General features: G+C 39.1%; 1 protein-coding gene across 2 annotated transcripts in view; it reads right to left on the bottom strand.

Moving 5' to 3' along the window:
- Positions 1-25545, bottom strand: part of MYH10 (myosin, heavy chain 10, non-muscle) — a 100267-nt gene that overhangs the window by 38774 nt on the left and 35948 nt on the right. Inside the window, exons 4-5 of one of the 2 annotated variants that reach the window (XM_010579443.1) lie at positions 13745-13871; positions 3732-3824 (exon numbers count right to left, since the gene is read on the bottom strand). In XM_010579443.1, coding sequence (XP_010577745.1) covers positions 3732-3824; positions 13745-13871 — 220 coding nt within the window. The remainder of the gene's footprint in view (positions 1-3731; positions 3825-13744; positions 13872-25545) is intronic. The other variant, XM_010579444.1, reaches the window with a different exon arrangement.

The following is a 25545-nucleotide window of genomic DNA, read 5'->3' as shown; positions in this document are numbered from 1 at the left end:
AACTAGTATTCTAGATATGTTTGTAATCCATACTTACGAAAAACTTTTCTGAAAGTGAAGCTCAATTTCTCGCACTGACAAACCATGCTGTCTAAGGTTGATAGCAACACTGAGATTTTAAGTGCACATATTTCTATAGCAAGCTTATTGGTGCCTAAAGGTGCTTTATCTGCAGCAATCCTGAATCTCAGTGTACTGCCCAGCCCAGCCTATCACACTTCTACTTCTGTTTCCAAAACCAGGATGGCTATCTGCATGGCCTCTCTTCTAGCAGTTGGTTAAAAAAGGACTAAGAGAAAAAAACATACCCATTCCTTCCATGTACATCTCCTTTTTTCCAAAGGACCAAATAAAGAGCACACTTCCCACATGTAGAGCAGCTCTTGCAAAGAAAGTGGTTGCAAGTGGATATATTATACCAGTTTTAAGCCACATCAGTTCCCCAATCTGATTTGTCACTTGGCTAGGAACATTCCCAACAGGACAACAGGCTCTGGCTTAGAGTTGGACCACTTCTAACAGCACCATTACTGTATTTCAAGTTTGTGCTCATGAAACTGTTAGGTATTCCCCTGGTTGCAAACATGTAAAGAAACCAGTGGGAACACCCCATGACTACACTGGGATCTCCATTTTCATTCCGTCCAGCATCTACAGTCCTCTATCCACATACAAACAGGTTTTGGAGTTCTGGGAGCATCACAGCAGTTTTCTAACAACTGTCTAAATGCTGCTTTTGACAGTACGTACACAAAGCCACCTACTAATATCTTCTGCGGAGGCCTTCTGAAAGCACTTTTACCATCAGTATCCAAATCCTCACTTATCTCAAGTCTGACTGATTAGTGCTATTATTATGTTAAAGTGAATTCCTGTTTGGCAGATCCATTCAGCTCAGGGACTGTACTGTTAAATATTCGACTCTCTAAGCTCGTAGAATATATGTATTCTAGCAATGACCTGACCTAGTAAGCGTATACTGGGGGGTATATTGCCATGCTGCAGACTTATGCTGGAACAAGTCACTGCAATCATGTGAGCTATTGCAACTTCTTACCCGAATATCCTACCCTTCTCGACTTCCCTGATAAAGCCCATTCACGTGAAAAAGATTTGTGTGCACAAGAGTGATCAAGTTTCTGCCCCCAACCACACCAGTGAATCCAGAGAAAGGTACAACCTACCTACCAGCCTTATGTCAGTCTCAGAGCAAAGCAACTGCTCCGTGAATGTGGTTGTACAACTTCAACTCAAAGTGATTTCTCCAAGTTTCAAGAAAAATGGTGGAATACTTTAAGTTAGCTTCAATGGTCACTCCCTACTGCTTAATCTGCAGTTTAGCTGAAAAGCCAGTGGCACCAAAACGACCATGCCAAGGAATAAGGCTTGTTTTCAAGCATGCCCTGTCGGGGACCAGCATCCAAACTCAGATTGCTGAGTATGAAGAAACAGAACACTCTAAAGCTCAGCTTGTAACTGAAGCATTATACTTTTTTATCAGTAACTAGTCCAGAAATCTACATTTAACTGTCACAAAGAATGAACTGACATTTTACTGAAATTCAGCCAACAGACTAGATACAATGCATGTGTCAGCACTAGCATGTCAAGAATGGCAGCTGACAACTTTTTACCCAGAACATGTACCACAGAGCCTTCTTAGAATGACATGGCTTGAATTTGCCATTTTACATGTGAAAACAAACATGAAGTATTACATAAGGTCTAGTCAGTGCCTTCTTCTGATATAATTCAGAATCGCTTTACTCTGTTTAATCCTTAAAAGTTATGTAATTTCTGCTGTCAAGTTACCAGTTCCATGAACAAAAATAATTGAGAGGGAATGCAGTCATTAAACGAGCTGACACATCAGAAGAGGGGACCCACACACTCTATGCTTCAAAGTTCAGTCATCACTGAAGCCTATACTAGAGAGGTGACTTACCTAGTTCATCTTCTTAAAAGCAAAATATTAATACATCCTTTTAGCTAGCACTGGCAAATCTTGCTATGAAATCTTTAATTTATCAGTTAGAGACTGTAGTGGTGGTCATCTAACAACTGAATTCTGTTTACACTATCATTATAGCACTAAGTACATGGCTTTGTAAAAACCACATCAGAAGGAAGCACTTAGCTCTGCAATATGAACCCAGCAAGCCCACTCTCCTATCTACTGCAAGCTATAGACTTTATTTCCTGAAACACAAGAGAACACTGCCTTTGGTAGAAGAAAAAAGAAAAAAAAAAAATATGATTTGACACTAGCCTCATTTCAGTCCTGCCTGGCATAACAGGCTGGCACCCTCATGCTGCATGGCAAAGACTGTCAAACCTATATGGGCTGAACAACAGCACTTCTCACTTTGTGGGAGGATATATATTTTTTAAGTCAGGTTTTAAAATGTTTGTTACTAAAAATTATTTTTTCTGCATGAGATGACACCATCTGGAGTGCATTATACTTGCTCCTTTATAAAAATAGAGCTGGAGCCATCTGAGTGATTATGTTCATGATGGCAACGCAGACTTCAATATAATACAAACCAGATGCTAACATCTTTTAGGAAAAAAGTATCCTCATTAAATTAGTACAATCTTTGATGGATTCAAGACGTGTAACAAAGTAGAATTATTGCGCAGTGAAACCTGCTGATATTATAAATCCTACGCCCAACACATATAAGCATCAAGCAATACTGTAAATAATGTAGCTATAAAATTATCAAAGTTGAATTTCTACAGTACTCTGTTCTCCCTTCTTGATTGAAAAGGCTATTTAAAGGATTTAGTCATACAGTTTTCCAGAGTCCTTATCACTAGAGCCGAGTTCATATATTATAAATCCAAGCAACTGTTGAAACATCGAGGCAGCCAAGAAATCTTTCATTTGTTCTGTAAATTTTAGTTTCATTCTCACAAGAAAAAAGATTTAATACCTCCTATACAGTTTTAAAGTTGTATTAAAACCATCTTTCCCCTGAAACAGGGGATGGCTTTTTTTTCCACCTTCAAAGGAAAGGAAGTTTTAAGAAGTGGTAAATAGCTATTCACCCCAAGTTCCATCACTGTTTTTAAAATAATGGATCACATCAAAAGCAGTTATCTGCCACCAAAACAGTATGTGAATAGAAGGCACTGACCCAACAAAAACATCAGCCAGCTACAAGAGTGCCCAACACCTTGAATTAAGTCATACTGTCTTTTTGACTTTCTTTCAGTAAACCAGTCAGACAGAAGGGCATGGGAATTTAGAGAGATTTTTATATGCAAGTTTTGTGCTTTTTTTAAAAATTGAGGATGTTCTCTCTAAACCAATGAATTGGTAAAGTCATAGCTATTGACAAGGCAGCTACATATTTAGCCAAATTCTATGTTGTTGCCATATTCCTTCATACTTTATAGTAGTTCACCAGTAATTTGTGCACACAAGCCACAGTTTAACCTCTACGGCATAGTTATATTTGTTATACTATGAGCACTACTGTCAGTTCAAAGATGGCTGAAGTTAGAAACTGGATGAAATTAAAGCAAGTTTTGCCAAAAGCCAGTGAGGATGCATCTTCAGTGACCCCAACACAACGCAGAAAGCATTGTAAGAGAACCTGAATTCATGGAGGAAAAAGAAAAAAGAAAGCTTCTGATACTAATTAGATAAATTGATAAAAGGGAATTTCTCCATAAACACTAATCAAGATTTACAGACTCTAAATAGAAAAGGAGTAACTCACAAAGCGGGAGGAGTTGTCATTTTTCACTGTCTTTGCATTCCCAAAGGATTCCAGAATGGGATTCGCCTGAAGAAGCTGACGTTCCAGCTCCCCCTAAAAACCACACAAACAGAAAAATAAACAGACTTAAGCACAGTGCACGTGTGATCAAGGCTTCCTACATTCTGCTTCTTCCTGACAGTTATTTTACCCAGGTTGTGGCAGTGATACCACCTTCAGAAGGGGGTTATTGTTTTTCCCCTCACTTCTAAATCCGCTGATAGTTTCCTCCATCCAGTGAAGAACGTGTTTTGGGGTTTTGTTTTTTTGTTGTTTTGTGGTTTGGTTTTTTTTTGGTTTTTTTGTTTTTTTAAACACACACATACACACACAAACAGAGCAGTGATCAAATAGGACTTAATGGACGTTGAAAAATCATTGAACATGGAAAAGAAAATTCACATTTAGGGCTAATGAAATAAGGCACAGACTCCAAGTACTTAAGAGGAAAAACTAATTTAACTGTTTTAAGATTTTAGTGCAAAGTTATTCTTAAACTTCATGTTTAGTGATTTGACAATACAGCTACTTTGGAATACCCATTTTCAAACTTACTTTCAAATCAGTGAAATACTCTCAATCAGCCAGACATTCATATCATTGCAACATCTCTGACCTGAAAGCACTCAAGAAGCATGCCAGAATGGCATAGTGGGAACTGAGCAACACCAAATACAAAGATCGTCTTCAACTTGCTCAATTCAGTCAACATTGCTCAGTATGTTTAATGCATTTTTTAAACGCTTAAGTTCAAGCCAATGGATGTAGAAATTAAAGTACTTATCTTAAGGAAACCGCACAACAGCTTTTACAATTGCTGTCCATGAGGATGTCTGGTAACAAAAAAAAGTCTGTGCTGCTTCCATAAGCCCAGGAGACATGTATGTACATAGAAAAATATGATATTGTCTTCCTGCTCTGAAGGATGGTTTTACCAAAAAAAGAAAAAAAAAAAAAAAGTGAAGCTGTCTGGAATGTAGTCTCAAGAACTGACATTTGTGTTCACAAACCTGCTTTTTCCAATTACTTGTAGTATAAATGAATAAAGGTCCCAGACTGAGCATCAAAGAATGGGAAACGTAAGTCTCTTAAGGCTTGCACATGAGGTAAATTCTTACACAGGAGTTTTTAAAATTCACTAGTTAACACCTAAATGAGGCTTTTATTTGTATACTGAAATGTATGTCAAGTCCTCCTGGAAACGAATAGTGGCTCATTCTTTAATGTGACCTCAAGTTATCTGCTCAAAACTTGTTTACTTCTGAATATATTCCCTTTGGGACTACATATTCTCTCTATTCTGAAGTAACTAAAGAAGAAATAAATGTGCGAGTCAGCCTAGAGCACACTAAAACTACTCAGGCCACAGTTCCTACGCACTATATGTTAGGTCTGCCAATATTACAGTTCTCATGAGCACTTTTAAGTTGACAAAAAAAAATCCACAATTGGAGAAAAACTAGATACCTGTTATAACCACTATATGCACATCTGTGATTTATATTCTGAAAGTTTCCTATGTAAACGTATCAGCTAGTGGGAAAGCATTTCCTTACACCATTCCTCCCATTCCCCTCTCCCAACCATGCTGTCAGCTCCTGCTAAGACACCAAGTATAAAAATGAGAAGCTTGCTTACCATGCTGTACACAGCTTGAAATAAACCACATTACGTATATTAAACGCAGCAAGCATGTCACAGCTTACATTTCAAGTTCTAGCTATTCTGGAAAAGAAAGCACACTGACTTCAAAATTTGACTTCTCCACAGAACTTCACTGTGCCACTTGAAAGCATCTCACTGCAGGCACGCTTCGTCCATGCTTTGAAGTGCTTCTGTGTACCATAACCTTAATTTGGTTTTGTGCAAAGGAACTTCTGCAACGCATCATAAAATAATTTTACTCAAGTTCTCCAACTGAATGCAAAAAGTTCTTAGTAGCTCATTTTTACGATCACCTCTGAGGATTTGAAGAAAACACTCAGTTGGGTCCTCAGATGTGGGTGAAAGCCGTGAGAACAGAGTGCTCACAGCCTAGCCAGCCTCTGTGGTTTGCACTCGGCAAGTAGACTTGTCATAGCCATCACTAAGAAACAGCAAACCTCTCACACTATGTTAAACTGCTTCTGATTTAGTAGCTTTCCTTTTTAGATGGACTGCTTTACAGCCAAAAACCAATTCTCTTTTTTAGAAGCGTTCAGCATTTGGGAAAGAGTGTAAATTTGGCCTATAGGCATATCTCCTGCATAGTCATGTAAACAGAACTTGGAAAAAGCAGTATCGCAGTATTGTGGAAAAAGTGAAGTCATGCAATATTTCATGCAGGTCAACATTAAGATAAGGACAGGTTATTGTCTCAGTTTCAGAAAGACCAGCATCCCAGTGATTTGGTTCGTCGTGAAGCCTGGGTGAGGCAGGGAAAATTACATGCTACTCACATACAACAGGGATCCACTCTGTAGTTCAAAATGACATTGAAACAGAAATGTTAATGATTATGGTTTACGCAATATCAACACTTCTGGATTAGCTTGTTTCCACTGATACATTTAAAATGTTTGCCAACAAACAGTTTATTTCAACCCTGACATGCTAACTTGAAGCAAAAGGAGGGTTAAACTAAACACTGCTCCATCTATTTTTGGAACAGAGAAATATTTTAGTAAAAACCCTTCGAATTGACAGAGGTTTGCAAGGAGGGAAGATTAAGTTAAAAACTAAGAATGTCTGTAACTTCTGAAAATGAGACCGTGGGCTCAGACGCATGATTGGGTTACAGAGGTTTAACAAATTACAACACGCTAGCAAAGGCATCACAGCTGTCCATGTGATTTCTTTTTGCTTCCAACATACCAGACCTAACTTGAAGTTTCTTTCATTATTTTCCTTCCCACTACAGTTTAAGTTGCACTACAGTCAGCTTTCAGAAAAATGTAAGGGAAAGAATACAATCGGCTAAACTAACTCATGGTAGCCTCTTCAGTTACCAAGCCTTGGTTACACCATAGGGAGCTGTTGCAAAGCTTTTTCTTTATTAAAAAACTCATACCCATGACAAAGACATCACTTACCATCCCACGTTAGAGAGTGGAGCATTTATCTTGCAAAACACGTGGCAGCAATTGTTTATCTCTTTCCACAGTCTTACCCTCAACTTCCACCTAACCCTCCTCTTTATGCTCCTTCACAAGTACGCTCCATAGCAGTAGGAATACTGCAACTCCTACTCTCATACAAGAAGGCTGTTTAGAACAGACCAATTACTGCTGCCCACGGGAAGAGAGGGATTAGGGGCCCAGGAAACAGGCAGCATGGCGGCTCCAGCCAACCTGAGGAATAAGAGCAGCTGAAGCTCAAATGAGGAAACATTAATTCAGGCAGCAACACTCAAGTGATACCACGTCGCTCACACCACTTATCCTAGAAAGTCAGGGGAAACACTTGATTTCAGGTTATCTGAGAAGCTATAAAAATATTCAGACAAAACAGTATGTTAATCAAAAGAATTTTGTAGTTTCCATTAATCCATCTCTTATTTAGTACTTCAATATTAAGTGTTCTGCACTGTCTCAGCATATTGGAGGTAAGCCAGAGAGAGGGTGAACCTCTTGCTTCAGGACAGAGTAACACCACTTTACAATGGTGAGAAGTGCTTTGCAATGCTGAGGAACTAGTAAGCTGTTCGCTAGTCCACTCTCTCAAAGCCAGTTAAATATTTAAAGTCTACTATTAGCTGTATACCTCTACAAGATTTCCCATACGTTATAAATACAAATTGACAGAAAATAGAAGAATATATATCAGTTCGCCTGCATAACTTTAAAAGCATAAAGAAAAACACTTGCCTGATGTTTCACGGGTTTAGGTGATTCGGGCTGTTCATTGCAAACAAACAAATGCATATGTTAGCAAGCAAGCATTCCAGCTGTAAGTTATATCCCAAATTATTAAATGTCAGTAGGTTTAGGTTAACTATATACTCACTTCATAGAAACTGTTCAAATTAATTTTAGAAAAGTTATTTGCATGTGCAAAATACTAAAACTTGTGTTTATGCAAAAGACTAATTCCAAATAAAACTCAAGATGACAGCTGGACCTTGAGCAGCAAGGAAAAAGGGCAACAGTTTAATTAGTTGTGCACTGCTTTCCACAGTTTTCCCAAACAATAACAAAAAATAAACCCACAACACCAAGCAACTTTCTCTACAGCCTTAGTCACTGCAAAGTGGTTTTGTATGGATAAGATGATCATTATTCTTCAAAAATAAAAAAAGGTTATGAAAGAACCAACAGGAAAACAATACTTGAGGAGTTTGGGGTTTTGTTTTTGCACTGTACTTCAACTATTTAAGAAATGCAAACCTGCAATCAAGACAAAAGTTTTGTTTCTTTCTTTCAAGAATGATCATCCACTTGAGAAGCAGTAAAATTTTAACAAACTGGAAGATCTTCAAATTTTGTCAGGAAGAAGGGTAAAAGGAAAATGAATGTAATAAGGTAAAACAAAACCCCCTCAAAATTAGAATTTGCACAGTTTCTGCAGAAATGCAGAAATTTTCTATTTCATTATTATTTCCTTGGCTCAGTCTGCAAGTTTAATAATCTTGAGCTTCACATCAGAGAGCTTAGGGGGAAAATATTGTGGTGAAACACACACACCAAAAAATTTTCATACCAAGCCAGATGCACACTTCCTCCATTTATGTCTATTATTTTAAACAACTAGCACTGTTTTAGTGCAGAATAACAGATTTTGACAGAGGTCTGCAGAGCAGCTGGCAAAGGTGTGGCTTATTCAGCTAAGTGATGTGAATTTTGCAAAGCAGCATCATACCTACTCGGAAAACAACTCGGGCATCTAAAAAAATGTTAACTGTTTCAGCATGAAGCTACCCCTCCTTCTGTAATCACTGGAGAAGGATAGGTAGACCTAGGAGACATTTCATTTGCTTATCTTAAGACAAGATTAACTAATCTCTTGGGGTATCCATTTCTGTCCGCAGTAGAAACAGAACCAAGCATAATCAGACACATGTAACTTCCCTGTGTTTAAATTAGGGCATGTAAAGCCCATCTGGGAAATCCTCACTAAGGGGAACTTTAGCCTGAGCAAGCCTACCTAAGATCCTGTACTTCAAACCCAATTATGTTTCTTTTGAAGTGAATAAAACAAATAATTTCACTATTTAGTGAAATTACTTTTTAGTGAAAGTACAAAGGCAAATGCAGTTAGTGAAAGGAATCATTAACCTGAAAGTACCAGTAATTATTTCTGAAGCTTAAAATGGCACCACCATGAAAGCTGGATTGTAGTGAAATTAGAGGGGATTTAGGGTGGGAAGGCTTTGGGGAGAGAAGAAGTGAATAAAAGACTAATTCTGTTCATCTGAACTAGAGGTACATAGTACCAGGATGACTGGAAGTGGAGACAGCAGTGGTGGATGGATGCAGTTCTTTATAGAACTTAACTACTTCACATACCAGCATGATTGAAAACATCTGCTGATTTCATGTATTTGACCATGAACAGCAGTCCAGGTATTTCCATAGTCTACAAGTACAGCTAAGAGCACCCCCCAACCTCAGGCAGCCTGTAGAACATGCAAGTTCATGGCAATCCCTGGGCAGTAAAGTGACAAGCAGCACTCTTCCTTCTTTTGAAAGCCATGTATGCATTTTTTTATTACTATTTTTAATTATTTCTGTATTTTGCACTGTCTTCCATCCCCATCCAAAACCACAAAGTTCATAAACTAAAGCAGAACCCAAGAGTCAGAATTAAGATTCACTTCTTAACCATATTAAAGCAACTCTCTAACACATCCATTAACAACGCTATTTCATTGTTCTTTTCTCTCATTTCTACCTCACTTAGTACACAGGGGAGTGATGAGCCACAAAGCTAAGCAGTTTAGAAGTCTCCTTTTCTTCCCTACCTTCCTTGCTCAACCTGTTCAAAATCCTCTCTAGACCCATCAGTCTCCTCCCCATGCTCACCAATTCCTTGTCCTTGTTCTCTTCCTCTCCTTTTATTCTAAATATCCCTTTCTCTACAACCTCCTGAGCCTACAGAAGAATAATTGAGAGTAAAGGTGAGAGAGTCTCCTTTGTGTGGCCTAGGAGCATGGGATAGTTTACCAGACCAGCAGATACCAGTGTGGGTCAGCTTTAGTCTGAGATGCCCAAGCTAAAGCACAATTGTTGTCATTATAAAGCTGGTCCACACATGGCATGGTTAACAACTGAATAAAGCACAATATGCTTGGCACAGGAAAAATATTCAGATTTACCAGCAAAGTTCTTAACACTAGCACCCCAACCCCCCAAATTCTTTAGAGCTCAAATTTGTTGGTTGTGAAGCTAAGGCTTTCAGTTATTTACAACAGATAATTTCCATCTTCTCTCCCTTGCTACACGCCAACTAGGATCAGTTCTGACTCTCAATCAAGCACACTACAGACAAGGATTCAGGCTCACTTTCATCCCACCTTCAGTCTTGAGAAAAGCTCATGTTTATAACTCACTGCCAAGTACTTCTCCCTCCCCTCCATTACTTGGCTCTACAAAGCGCAGCCTCTATTCCTAATTTAAGGGACTACCCTAGTCTCACCTAGCTCTGCCAAGTCCCACAATTACTAAAGCTCTATATTTTTACCACCACCACCTACCCACACTTCCTAGCACAATGCCCAAGACAATACCTTTAACATTCCTCGGGATTAAACAGGAAATGAGACAGTGGGGCTACAGATTCAAACACTCAAAAATTAGGAAATGCTAGTATTAAGGTTGTTCAGTGCTGTAATTCCACTCTCTGTGCTTGCCATGTGTTACTGACTCCATTCCCCACTGGATCCCTGTCTGAGGATGAGATGCCAAGGGCTATGCAGGACTCCTCTGTAGGCACACAGTCACTAGCTATTAGGAAAGAGGGCCGTTGGGAAAGAAAAGTCTCATGAACAAGAAGCTGAATGCCAAACGTGATGCAGCTGTCCAAGGGATGGGTAGAGCTCCTACGTGATGCTCCTCGCATAAGCCAAACATTTCACAATCAGCACTGCTGGAGAATGTATTTGGTGAGCATCTGTGACATGGCAGAACATCAGTGCTACTCTGGCCACGGCCTGATGTGTCAAACTCGGGTCTACATTTGTTTGTAATACTTTTACAGCACTCCGTCAGGCAAAACAGACAAAGTTAACCCTAGACTTCAGAACAGTGCTGGGAAGATAATTATTCATTCATCAGCATACAAATCGCACCACTAAAAAAAACAAACGCATGCAGCATGCAGAACAGTCTTAGTAATTTGCATGTCACTGATAATTATTTGTAACAGGATGGATAAAAATAAATCCATGACTAGCAGTCTATTTTAACAAGCCTATTTAGCATCCTCTCTGTGCACAGGATAATGCAAAGGTTGTACAGATGGGTACTATGGATCACCACCAGCCCTCTACAGTTCTTTAACGAATATTAGGGCTGCATATGTAACCCCAATTCAAAGACTTCCTAACTTTTGAGTGTTAGGTGTATATGTTAGACATTCTTTTTTTGCAATATACAGATAAAAATGAATTGTTACAGAACAAGGAAGACTCATTTTTATTTTCAAAACTTTTGCAACCATTTTGGCTGCACAAAATATTCTGCATTTTTCATAAACATATGCTTAATCCAGTGCTTACTATGGTAGTGCATTGAGTGAAGTGCATGATCAAAGTATCAAACTTTTATTCAGGACACTACCTGATTCTTCTTACTATGCCTAAACTATGGTTTACAAAGAATAAAAATTTTTCAGTCTTCATCATGACAGTCATCAATGGTTCATGAAGCAGCTGATTACATCCATCTTCAAAACTGTTTTGAGATGAACACTAATATCCCATTTGACCACAGTGGTAACTAGAGAAGTTAAGTTGCAGTTCAACCAGTGATTTAAATGGCATTAGCCAACACTGCATTAAAAAGAGCAACTCATCCTTCCCTTCACTGACATTTTCCACCTCAGCTCTCCCTTTTCTTTTCTGTGCCTTCACTTCATAGCAGTTATGCAACTATGCAATAAACAATGGAGGAAATCTGATACATTTAAAGCCAGATGGACTTTTTAAGAACACTAGTTTGAGCCTGCATCAGTCTCCAAGTCCAGTGGGTGGCCAAAGGGATTGTTACGACGACAAAGCTCAAAAAGGGGTGCTTCTTTTAGCAAAGGTAGTGGCATAAAGTGCTTATGGAAACACAGCACAAGAAAAGCCAAACAAACACGGAGCAGTTTTTAAACAATCAAAAATAGGGCTTCAAGTAGTTAAACACTGGAACAGATTCGCAGAGAGGCAGCATAATCTCCATTCCTCAAGATTTTCATAACTCAGCTTTACAAGGTCTTGGGCCATGTAGTCTAACTTTGAAGGAAAGCATATTTTGAAAGGAGGCTGGACAAGAGGCTTCCAGAAGTCTCTTTCAACCTGAGGTATTCCAAGTTGTCAATAGTATATTTAGAAGTACTTGGTACAAACTCTGCACAATTCCCTTCTCTGCATAATTCCCTTCTCCCCAAAAAAGCTGTAGGCAATTTTACTCCTATAGAAATTGAAGAAAATGCCAGTTTTGTTCAAGGCTGCACAGCAGTAAAGCCAAGAATATTCATAAATCACAACCTAGACAGAAAACCAATTCTGACAGATGATGTTCTAAACAGCATTCCCCAGAGCCACGTATTCTCCCAACACACAATGCAATGCCATGAACATACACCTAATACTGCTGACACTCCAATCATAAGAAACTTCCTTCTAAGGCCTGCAACTGATATGCACACAACCAGCAGCACACTCAGTCTGCACAATAAATACTTAGACTATTTTTGATCTTTTCTGAGAGATAAACCAGCAACAGTTTGAATAAGTATCAACGCACAAGGTCACATTATTTGCTTTTGATTAGAGCAAAGATTAAAGTTTCCCCATACATTTAACTAGATTTCTCCAAATCCACCTGCAGAGCAATCTTTCCTTCTCTCCCACTTCAAATCTTTGCTTTTTTTTTTTTTTTTTTTTAATTCACAGGTTGGTCAAAAGGCACCTCCTGTTTTTCCAGGAGTTTGAGTCTTAATGTTAAGACATTCAAGAATGTGTCAAGTGCCATGCACTAGAAGTTACAGAAGTTGTTGCTGCTGAATCAGATGATACTGTTTGAAAGCTTCCAATCACCAGAGACACCTGTGGTACTACTGCAGAATGGCAGGTGTATGCCAGTATTGATTACAGCAAGACACTTGCTTGTAGCAAAGGTAAATTAATACTTCACTGCAAAGAGATCCAAGTGCTCATAGCAACAGATATTCAAACCCATTCATATTTTCTAAAGCAAAGAATTGCTAAAAATTCAGTGCAAATTTTGAAGTCTGGCAGTAAATCTGAAGAAAGTTCTACATAAATCAGAGTTAGTGACAAGTTACCAAAAAAAACAAGATTCTCCCACATAAGTGTATATTCTCTTGCTTCTAATGTAATAAAATCTGAGCCTTTTATTAGCTGCTGACTTCCAGATATAGCAAGTCTACAGCAGCTTTTAAGCTTGATGATTTTTCCCATCTACAAGTTAATTTTTGAAATAACAGAAAGCCTGTTCACAAATATAGTACTGAAAACGGCATCTAGTAGGAACGAAATTCACTAAGAATTGCCCAAGTTAATTATGTTTTTGGAAAACTGAGATTTACTGCATCAAAAAGTTTTGATACTGTTTCTAGTTAAAATGCTTGCATAAAGCTTTTAATTTCACAACAGAAGTTAAACAGCTAACATTAACTGGAAATTTTGATGCAACTGCTCATTTCAGCCACTACTAAAGAGAAAATAATGGTTGAGACAAAATTATGTGGATTATATTACAGTTTATGTTTAATAAAAAAGTTGGGGTTTTTTAATGCAAAGATGGTAGTTTTCAAAAAGAGCAATAAACAAATGAGAAAATATCCCAACTTACAGGAATATTATGGTCCTTTCTTCCTTTATGGGAGGAAGCAACATGAGCAAGGTACTGAATAACCTTCTTAGTGTTTTCAGTCTTCCCGGCACCAGATTCACCTCTGCAAAACATTTCAGACATTTTCCTCAAAATTAATTTTCAACAACTTATCAATCCTTTGTTTATAGCAAACCTCATTTCATCCCATTTATGGCTTTGACTACACAACAGACTTTCACTAACCATCTAAAACCAAAAGCACTGATGTTGCAGGGAACTACAAGATATTTGTTTAAAACACTTTCTTCATCCTAAAGATCTCCTTAACATTAAGATGTTGATACAATGCGTAACCTTAGTTTGATTAAAAACTTTTGACTGTATGCCTGAAGTCCTTTGTTACCTTAAGTGACAAGAAACAGACATGTCCTCTGCCTTGATCTCAAGGCCAGAGACAGAGTTTTTTCAGAGTGCAGATACATATTTTTTTTTTAAATCATTATATATATATGTGTGTGTGTGTGTATATACACATATAGTTTTATATTTAGCATCAGTTTAATATATTTTGTATACCAGGAGCTGGTTATGAGAATTACCAAGTTGATGGAAACGTTCAGTATGTTTAGAAGCCAGTTTCAAAGTACAGTAAAACACATTTTAAACAAAAAGATTCTTTGTGCTGCTTATGACAGATTCTTAGCTAGTTTAAAAATATATTTATGGCCACAGGACTACATTAATTCATTAAGAAATTAATTTATTAGTGCAGAGTGGTAGAGTACGCAGATCAATAAAGATAGCAAACGCACCTTTTGTTTTTAAGATAGAGGCAGATTTAAAGCAGAACATGTTTAGACAGAATTTATTGCAAGGTTTACATATGCAATATTCTAGGCAGGAAATGTGACCAAGTTCACATCACTGCAGTCACAAATGATGTTACTACAGCTTTTTTTTTTTTTTTAACAGGTCTGGTCTTCAGATAAATCCACACATCAAAGGGATTACCAGGTCTAACTTAGCCATGATTCAATGGCAGTAGACTACTGGAGAAAGATCCCATTTCAAGTGAACCAACAACCACCACTAGCAACTCTGAAGTGTGTGAAGATTAAAAGGATTTTATTATAGGGATTTGCATGAAAAGAGTGAAAGTACTTGCGTCATTCAACAGTTGTTCAGAAATTAAAGTTTGGAAGCCAACTACTTTGTAAGAATGAGAAGTACACATTTTGTGTGCTTGAGTATTTCTCAGCTAAGATACTTTACAATGGAAATGTTAATTTACCATGGGAGAATTAAGCACGTTTCCTTTGCAGTCTTCATAAATACCTTCCTCCACCATGCTGCATATGCCAGTTTTGTAACTAGTCTGCATTTACTTAGGTACTTAGTACCTTCAGACCTGCACTTCTTGATCAGAAAGGCAGCTTAGAAGCATCCCTGTCCTCACATTACACTTAACATCTGCAAAAATGAGGCAATATAGCACTTGAAATTTTAACTTTGCATCTACAGAAAGGATATTACCCCAGATTTTCAAAGAGAATGGACTCTAAAACAATCTCATTTCTCCTTACCTTCCAATCCTCTTAAATCATGGAAACCCCACAGGACGACTGCGCTAGCACAGGTGACCTCTTGCTAAGAGATGGCAGTATGTGCATTTCTCCATCCATGAGCAAGAAGCAATGAGGACTGAAGAAGCTCGCTCACAGTAGCTTAGCAAAGTCATCACAGAAGAGTAGCCTACAAGAGCTAGGTACAAGCTTCAGGTGAAACAGCTCACCTGTTTGACATGACAGAACAGTATCAGCCCCTAGGTTTTGCAGGAGAAAACTTAACTGAAAACACCGCACAAAATTATTCCACAGACAAGCTGTGGTATACTTATCATAGCCTCAGTTACCAGATTGTGGCCTGCAACACTAGAGGGTTAACTAAAGGCAGCCTATTTTATTGATGACACCTCCTTCTCTGAAGCAACTACATCAACTTGTCTAAAACCATTTTTGTTCCATTTTTCCTCACAAGACAAACACTGTTGGAAAATAATACAGAATATGAAAGATTAGAAATCATTGTACTCAATCACTCAAAACTTTCCAGAGTTAGAGAGGGTAGTTCCCTTGAAACTTGTTGATTATGCTAGGTTTGCTTGTGCATGAAAAAACTTGGAAAGTATTACCTGAAGAGCTGGTTACAAAGACGATTACTCTGAGAATTAGCTAATGGCTAACTGGGTCTCCTTTCTGCCAAGATACCATCAATATGCAACACAAACTTGGTGTACTTTGGGACCACTACAAGTAGAACACCACATGTTGACTCTTAATGAAAAAATCCCATTTCTACCTGGCCCAGAGTCACCACATACAAGACAAATGCAAAGATTGATAAGTAGAAAAAAAGACCTCAGATGCCAATTCTTGCTTCTGAAGTCTATTTCTAGTTTCCCTTTGACTGTAGTGTTTACATTAACATAATTCATGACGATAAGCAATAAAAAAAAGCAGTCTTGCCTGTTTCTAGATGTGTATTAAAATATGCTTAATACTAAAACTATTCCAGCAGGTAAAAGAAGAAGAGAAGTATGGCAATATATACATTTACATTTTAAAACAATACAATTTGTTCTTATTGTCATCAGAGCTTGGGAACACATTGTTAGCTGTGCCTTTAAAACTCGATAAATAAACTTTTCTGTCAAATTACAGAAACAAAGTTTATTAACTTTTCAAGGAGGAAAATCTACTCTGACACATCCAGTGAAGAGAAAAATAGTACAATAAATACAGTCCAGATGTCGACTTTCTAAAAGGGCAGCACAGAATTTTAGAAGAGCCTACTAATCAACAGGCTTTTCTGGCATACACACCAGTAAAGCTTCATACAGCACAGGAAGGTCAAAAGCTTGCAATACATTCCTTTTGCTAAAAAGTCTTTAAATCTAATAATGGTGGTTTTTTTCAGAGAAAGTCTTTATGCAAGTTCTCATTCAAAAGCAACACTAATGGATGTTATCATCCTAGTTCTCCTCTCCCTGGAGCTTACAAGTATGCCAAATATTTCCTGCAGGATACAGTGTTAGATAGCTTTGCTGCCTTATAGTATAAAAGAATTAGAAGATTTAGGATAAAGTCCTCTTCGTTTATAGAAATAGTGACATCTGCATACTTTAGTTCTTTCCCAGGAGTGCAAACACACAGATTATAAAAATAAATTAAAATCTTCTACCTCTATCAACCTGCCCAAAAAAGGTAAACTTTTAGTAACACTATGTACAATATTTATGGAATGGAGATGGTATCATGAAGCTAAAGATTAACTTTTTCAAAACCTTGTTTTAATACAACTCAATTAATGTGTTACCATAAATTAAACAACTAAAACCCTTGGCAGAGATCCTAGCCTTACTTCAGTCAATGGCAGCTTTGCTAATGATTTCAGCAGGGTCATAATTTCACCTTCTTTATTTCAGTCTCAATTCCACTACTAGTAGAAACAAAGCCTTATGAGACTGAATTGAAATGCTATTATCAACTCCAGCCATGGGCTATGCCAAGCAGTGCATCCAAGTAAGCAAACCATCTGTAGCAATAGCCTCAAATTGGACGTATAAGGTTATTCCATCAATTATCTGAAGGATCTCTCCCTTACAAACTACGTTACAGAGGCAGGTCAAAGAAAGTCCGACAGTCGCTGGTAAATTCATGCAGTATCTAGAGTTAAAGTGCTTTTTCCCTAGAGCAGCAAAGGTTCTACTTTGAAGCAGCTTCAAGCACATTTAAAATAGGAAAAGCTTAGCTAGCATGAGCACTTTAAAGTTTTTACATGGTTTTAAATTCATTGCATGCAAAGCTATAGTGTCATTTTCAGTAAAGGAAAGTACTCTTCAGGCAAATTTATCTCAGCTACAATTTGGTTAGCAAAAATTAGTGACTGACTTCTCAACCAGCTGCAGGTTTTTTTTTTCCCCTGAGCAACTTGAGCCCAAGTCCTGCACAGAAGTAAAAGGCACTTCCTCTGCTGAACAGATTGCCATCTAGAAAAGAGGCAAAACAAACATAATGGGAGATGACTCCCAGGTCATAAAGCAAACAGGCAACAAGCAGGAAGCCGGCCATCTGACTTCCAGGAGAGCAGTGTGTTCTTCCCATTCACCCCACTTATAATGGCAGTTATTATTCCATCAACAGGTCAAACGACTGTCTGGGAAAGACCTATTCTAAGTGGAAACACTGTTCTAAAGGAAAACAGTAGTGAAACAGTTGCTTTTCTTACTGTCAAGCAGGTTTGAAGCATCTACACATCTTGTGACAGTTACAGCACTCAGCACAGCAGGACAAGGCAACACCACCACCTCTTCCTGAACTGGCACATGAGTTTCTGGATTTTAGGGAAGTCAAATTAGTTTAAAGTTGCCTACTGAAGTCCCACTGCAAGGACTAGCACCCTTCTACCACCACCCAGCTAACTATTAATTTCACTAGCAGATCAGGGCCTATGCAGGACATACAAAGTGTAGTGCCATGAGTCACACAGGACAGAAGGGCACAAAACCACACATACAAAGAAAACTTTGAAATTCAAAGACAGACTTTTCTTCATCTTACTACCTGTGCACAAAGTCTACTGGAAGCTAACAATATTTGTGAAGATAAGCATCTGGAATATATTAGGATGGTCAAATGCAGTTAGTGTCATCTATTCCATTATAGATTATCTCTGTGACTTAAATTACTGAAAAACTAACCAAACAAGCCAGTATTTTCCATGCTGGGAGCCTGGATCACTCTAACCTTTCCTCTGCCCTAGGAGTTTCAGTTTATTTCTATCATTCCTGATCAGCAGCAAGCTCTGGGATGAGAAGTTCATCTGGAAGCAGAAGGTCCTTCTGCAAAGAAGTGGCACCACCACCTTGAAACCTGGGCAAGTTCTCCTCAGTGCCCGATTTCACAAGACACGGGTATACTGACCCGCCGCTCACAGGTCCCATGGCCAGCAGTGCCTCATTTCATACAAAGCAGCCACTTACATAAGGCACCAAAACATGGAAGTATGCTCTTAAATTGTTTCTAGGAGACAGTAACTGCATAAGTAAGAGCCCCAACAATGGTCTTTTGTCCTCACAACAGCAGTTGCAAAGAACAGAAGAGACACTTATTCTCAGACACAACTGAGCACATCTTCTGCCAGTTACAAATTAACAGATATTTACAGTCAAGGCCTGTAATTAAAAGGACGTCTTAATCACCTGGCTAATTTTCTGAAACAAAATAACTGATAGTTTGGACTAGCACAGAAGAGTCGCTAATTGGCTTTACTATTTACAAGGCTGCTTTATAGCTCCTTCATTTCTCTCTAGATGCTTCACATCATCTCGACACCAGTTGTCTAGGGAATGTTACAAGCTGGACTCTAGCCAGAGGTTGTATACAAAAATGCTTGGTATTTGCTGCTGTTGTCCTTTAATAAGCAGCCTCTATTCCCTCCACACCCCACCACTCCTACTGAAGCCAATTCAGATTAGATATCCTTGTACGGCTGCAAGCATCTGCTAAATGACTGTTTATCAAGCCCAGTCTCAGTTTGAGAATACCATAAGCTTGTGGTAAGACTCTCCAATTTAGACTACACTAGCTTAAAGTACAGTGCAGCACATTTTCATATTTGACTTTCCAAAAGTTGCCTTGCAGCTAAAGACAACAAAGCCAGAAAAGGTTTGAGTATTTGTCAGATTCCTAGTATACCACAACAGAAATTTCTTCATCTTGGTCATCAGCTTCCAACAGCCTAGCATGCCCATTTAACATTAACAGACAGCAATAATCAAAGAGAAACAACAAAACTTAGCAAAATGTCAGCAGCTGCAGCTTCTCAAAGAAAAAAAAAAAAGCCTGCAAAGCTGTTCATTACAACTCTAAATCTTACAGAAATGAAAAAGAGTACAGTGAGGTACGTGTGCATCGCAAAGTTAGCACCACTTTTCTGTAATTGATTTCTTAGGATGCTGGGTTAATACAGGCTGATAATGTACTTAGAAGCTAGCAGGAACAAGAAGTTGCTGGAACTAGATATATTTTCCTTTCTTTTCAGCAAACTAAGAATTTACAGACAGAAGATCCTAAATAAATTTTCATTTGCACTCCAGTCAAGGGGGAGTGATTAGATGGAAGCTAGTTAACTCTAGCTTCCCAGAGAAGTGCTGGTTTTGGGGATTGCTTGTTTGCTTTTTATTGGAAAGCTTGATGAACTAAACTACAAAGCAACAGAGAGCTCAAGCAACCTTACTAACAATTTGTTAGTGGTTAGCATCCCGAGATTAAACCATCCAACTTCAAAGCTAAAAAGAAATTATCACCATTATTGTTTGTGCAGCTCCTCCCATCTCATCATTAACCAGGCAATAATCTGGCTTTCACCAGTGTCTGATAAATCATCCAATGGAGTCAGGAACTGCAGGTGTATGTGCCTGTGCACATATTTGGGTTTTTCAGTTGGTGAAAGGCCAAAGGACACATAAGAAATCACATCACTACTACCTGAGGAAATCAGGGTTATACCACAGAGCAGGTAGAGTCCTTCTGGACATGGGAAAGTGACTTTTGTTTCACTCGGAGAAAAGCCTCTCTATAAGTAATTTCATCAAAAAGTTTCTCCCATGAACTCTGTCCCTGGGGCTCAAATACAAACCAATTTACAAGAACAGATGTGGCTGGGGGAAAGGGGGGGCCACAATGAAACAAATGAAAGACACCAGAAGAAAGGAAGTCCATGCATAAATATCTATAACATCATATGCTACTAACTCAGAATAAAGCCCTGTAGACTAGTCTCCACAGCAACGCCATTGTCTATACTTGGTTCCCTAGAAGATGGGAAGTGGAAAGGGAACAGAACAGAAGGTAACAAAAAGAGAGGAAGATGGCACACCATGTTTGTTCAGAGAATACTCTTATTTCTACAGCAAGAGCAGGAAGTCATCTATGTCATCACATCTGGATTGGAGAACTGAATGACAGCCACATCAGCTAGCAATCCAAGTAATACCCTGCTGAAGAACCAGCTTCCATGTTAGGTGAAGGACAAGAGGTTCTGCGGAGACAAGCATCCAGAGAACACGACAGTGGTTTTTCCCCTTCCCCTCCTGGTATTAAGTTTGACTTTGAGAAAATATTACTAACTTTAAGATCACCAGTTTATGCAAAACTCCTCATGGAACATCAGCAGGTGATGAAGTTGAGACAGGAAACCTCCAAGTAATCCCACTACATTCAAAATAATGAGATGTGATGAGAGGCATGCTTGGAGAACCATCCATCAAGGCTAACCCACTCCACACGATGCATTGAGATGAATGCCTGTTATCTGCAGCATTTCAATGGAATACAGTTTATTCTTCAGCACAATTCTTTTGGGGGGGGAGGGGGTGGGATCAAGATAATTCTCAGCAAACTGTATTCCTCAAATCCACCTGCATACCTCAACAGGAATACTGCCTGCATGCTGTCCTGTCATGCAAACAATGACTAGTCTCTACCAAATGCTGAACCAACCTGGATCATTAGGCACTGTTATTCCTGAGACAAAGCATGAACAAATCTCCAAGTGTCTATGTAATATCCAAGATAAGACATTCTTTAATGTAGCTGCAAAAGTGGTTTAACTAGGTTAGCAAATACACTAAGTGACACCCTTGCAGCTTCATGACATGTTTGGACACAGCTAGCTATTTACTAGAATAGTGACTGCATGAAGGTAACTGCAGGCCTTTCTGGGGAAAGATTGGTATTTCCAATTCCGATGGACAGGTGAAGACAATGAAACAGCCTCAGCTTTAAGGTGCACACTTTCATGCCTAGGGTCAAAAATACCATATGTACCAGATATAAATCAAGATTCAGTTATCTATTGAGTCCAGAAGGATCAAAAGCTTAAGGTCATCTTGCAGATGAGGTAGTAACAGAACTGAAGACAAGTGTTTAAAGGTTTTCCAAGGTAAGTATGAATGAATCACACATTCACTAAGTTAGAACCAAACAAAGGAAGGCACCTGGAAAAGTGCAGAGATGGTCTTTGAAGACGAAGAACAGAAGAACTGAAACCAAACCCAAAGGCTTGAAATAGCACCAATTTTACACCCAAGAATGCCCTTGAGAGCAGCACTCCTGGCTGTCAAGACAAAAAGGGAGCTGGATCAAGAGACCAGGTAAGGTGTTGTTCAAATACTACTATTACTTGAGAGCTGATCTAGCCCCCTATTCTAAAGGCCATGGAAGGTAAAAACACAGGAAACTTGATCAACTACAGAGAGGGAGAGATAGGCGAAGATGCTAACCAGACAGGCCTTCATCAAGCAATGGGAGAGACTTATCTCCAGGATGTACACAAAGACAATTACAGTCAAGGCAGTCAGAGACAGGAGAACAACAGGCACACCACAACTGTCCACTCATCTAAATGCACAAGTCAAGGGATGTTTTCTTTCTCACTAGCTAGCTTGAACCACTCCTACTGGAGAAAAGAAAGAGTATTCTGAGGACTTTCAGCTCTACTAAAGATCAGGGTCAATCAGGTGATCCAGGTCCCAAGACAACAGGTTTGGAATGAGATGTCTCAAGCCTTTTATGAACTGCCAAAGGAGTTTCTGAAACCACCTCCCATGCGGTTAAGACACACTCCTTTCACATTACTTATTCCTGCCTTAGTCTAAGACCTGTAAAACCAGTGGCATGGAAGGGAAATACACACAGTTTACCTCTTCACCACAGAATCAGCAAAGCAATAGAAGTCCTGGACACTAGCCCACTCTTGATCAAAACAAGAGACCTCCTTTTAGCCTGCTACACAAGGGAGTTTACCATGGCCTTGTTCCATTCATGAAGAGGAATTAACATCCCAGCCAGTCAGATGTCAGGTACTGAGTTTGTAATGCAAACCTGACAAAAGAATACAGCTCTCCCATGAAGCCCATGGGGGAAACCATGTTAGGGACAGTACTGCAGCAGGCAGCTGTCTTTATAGTCTATTTGTTCAAAAGATACATGCAGGAGAATACAAACGGTTTTGATGGCACTTCTCTCTGAATTGGACACATTGCTGAAAAGCAGCCCAAGACAAACCTATTTTAAGAGAAAAATGTTTATTAACCTGAACAGCAGTCTGGTAACCCCTACTATTCTTTTTTATAGTCAGCGTCTAAATGGTGCTGATGGTTAGACAGCATTAGCAAGGTCTCCTGGGCTATGGTGGAACATTGGTGTTCAACTTCAAGGTGACAGAAACACCTTGGATCCTACCATCTATCATATCATGTGTCTTCATACTCTCAAAAGGTAAGACCTAGACTGGATGTTCTTTGGTTCTGTACATGCAGTTTGGAGAAACGATGCCTTCCCTTTCATAATTCTGAGGCCAGAATGTGGACAGATCTGTCCACATTACTAAGGAAATTTGTATTTCCTTGTAAACCATGTTCAGTGATATTGATCTTTTTAACCTTTTTTTTTCTTCACGTGGCTGTGTAAGAACTTCAGTAAGAAATGCAGGTTAAAGAAGCAAGACAGCCAATAGAACCTGGAATCTGTGGCTCAGAAATGCAGCTTTATGAAGACTCTGCCACTTCTGTTAATTGTAGCCTTTAACACTGGTACAACCAAGACACTGAATTGAAGGTAGCAAAACTTGTCCAGTGTCATGGTACTAATAGTTTCAGTACTTAGCTTTGTGATATGATTCCAGGACAGTGCTGAAATCCTTTGGAGATGTATTGTTTACTGCTTCTTAGCACCAGCTTCTGAAATTTTACATGGAGTAGATTTGCCACCAACATTTTACATGTCCAACAGAAGAGACGTCCTCAGGGCCATCTCTGAGGGTCTTAATATTAGGACTGCACTCAGAGCAGTCCCCAGCAGCTCCAGACTTCAGTACTGGATATGGTCACATTCTCCTGAGGTCTGACTGTAGGGACATACATCCATTCCCCACCCCTCACCATCTGCAAGCAAGCATCCCTCTGCAAAGGGATGTACAGCAAGCAGCTTGTCAACTGCCTAGCCAAGATGGGGAACCTATCACACGATCCAGATATTTCATGCTTAAGTGTGTTATACCAGGCATAAACCAGGATTCAATTATCTATTCAGTACAGAAGGATCAAAAGCTTATGGTAACATTACAGGTGAGGTAATAATAAAATTGAAGACAAGGGAGCTAAAAGGCTTTCCAATTTGCAAATGAACAGATCAAACATTCATTAAATCCTGTAGCACTGCCATTCCAACCTTTGTGGTCTCAGCTGACCATATAAAGGAGTGCAAGGTTCAGGCATAGGCACAAAACATGAAGCTACTTCAAAAAATTCACCTGAGGCAAGCTCATACTGTCGAAGCATCCACAAATACACAAGAACAAAGCATTTCTTTTCACTCTGGGATTCCATCCCTGTTTTGAGGGCTATTTTGTACATTGCACATGAAGTAGTCATCACATGAAAATAGAAGTCCTACTAAGAGCAGGAACCACTGACCTAGAGAAGCCTGTGTTAACTGGATCAACTTTTATCTTAGCTACAGAACTGTATTTGCTTCTGTGTCCTTAAGCCCCATGAATCTTGTACTCATAGTATCCATAGTTCAAAAAAGCATGGCTTGAAAGGATCCACCTTCAGTCTTGTCTGGAGCTTGATAGTTAGAGGCACTTTTGGAGGAAGCAGGAGATGAAGATATGAATCCCTTCACGTCAAGAAGGAAACTGAATCCAGGTCTCTTTCCAGCAATTAATCTAACCATTGAGCTATTTCAGGAAGCAGGCATCCTCACGAACTATGGCCTCAATGCAACTGGTATGCACTGGCACACAGCATGGTCATCTGATCACGTAACCAAGTCAGAGGCATGCAAGGTACCGTATCTTCCCTCTCTCCCTCAGATAATTGAATATGTTAAGTTATACCCAAGACTGCTAACTGCAGGCAGTTTCAGAATGGAGCCAAGGTGTGGTTTCACAACACAGATGAATCATCCTAACCCCCAGGGTGCTACCAACAGGGACAGTTCCCCTCCTGCATGTTCATACCTCCTGCTTCAGGCTAGCACTCTCCTTTGAGCCCACAGTGTGCAGACCCAGAGAACGAAACTGCTGCAAAGGATTATTTTGTGGCAAGGTCAGTTTTCTCCCAGCTTTGCTCCCTGAACTAGCTTACGTTGGTTGCCAATCCCCAATGGTAGCACAAGAGGCTGCAGAAACACACAGCTTATGTGATAAATGAAAGGAAACTGGATCACCTCTTTTAACAGCAGCCGAAAGACAGATTAGCTCGGTAGTGTCATTAACCTGAAAGCACATTCATATTCTGAGTAGCCCACCATTGCATTTCCAGATCCCAGAGAAATTTAAGCTGAAGCTAGAAATTTGCTCCTGGGTGGGGCAAATTCAGGTGCACACAGAGAAAGCAAAAGGAAACCTTAATGTCAACTTCAGAGTTCTCCCGTTTGAAGCAGATCCAAAGCTAAGCTGTTGCTCAGCAGTGTTTCTAGACCAACTTTTGATTCACATCCCCCTTGGGCACTACACATTGAGTAGTTACAACAAAGCATTTCAGACAGATGTACACTTTTGAAAGCTTTTTATTTCTGATTCAGGTCTCTTGACTGGCATTTTTAAACTACATTTCTTAAGTAGCACATGCCTATAAAACTTTCAATAAGGTGGTGAATTATGGTATTAGAAGAATATATCCCCATATTAAATATCACTTCATGCTACATCTTTAACCATTAGTCACT

The sequence above is a fragment of the Haliaeetus leucocephalus genome, unplaced genomic scaffold, assembly GCF_000737465.1.
Source record: "Haliaeetus leucocephalus isolate CR32 unplaced genomic scaffold, Haliaeetus_leucocephalus-4.0 Scaffold657, whole genome shotgun sequence".
In the NCBI taxonomy this organism is placed as follows: Eukaryota; Metazoa; Chordata; class Aves; order Accipitriformes; family Accipitridae; genus Haliaeetus; species Haliaeetus leucocephalus.
Note: the sequence above shows the minus strand (reverse complement) of the source record. Positions and strands in the feature narration are given on the sequence as shown.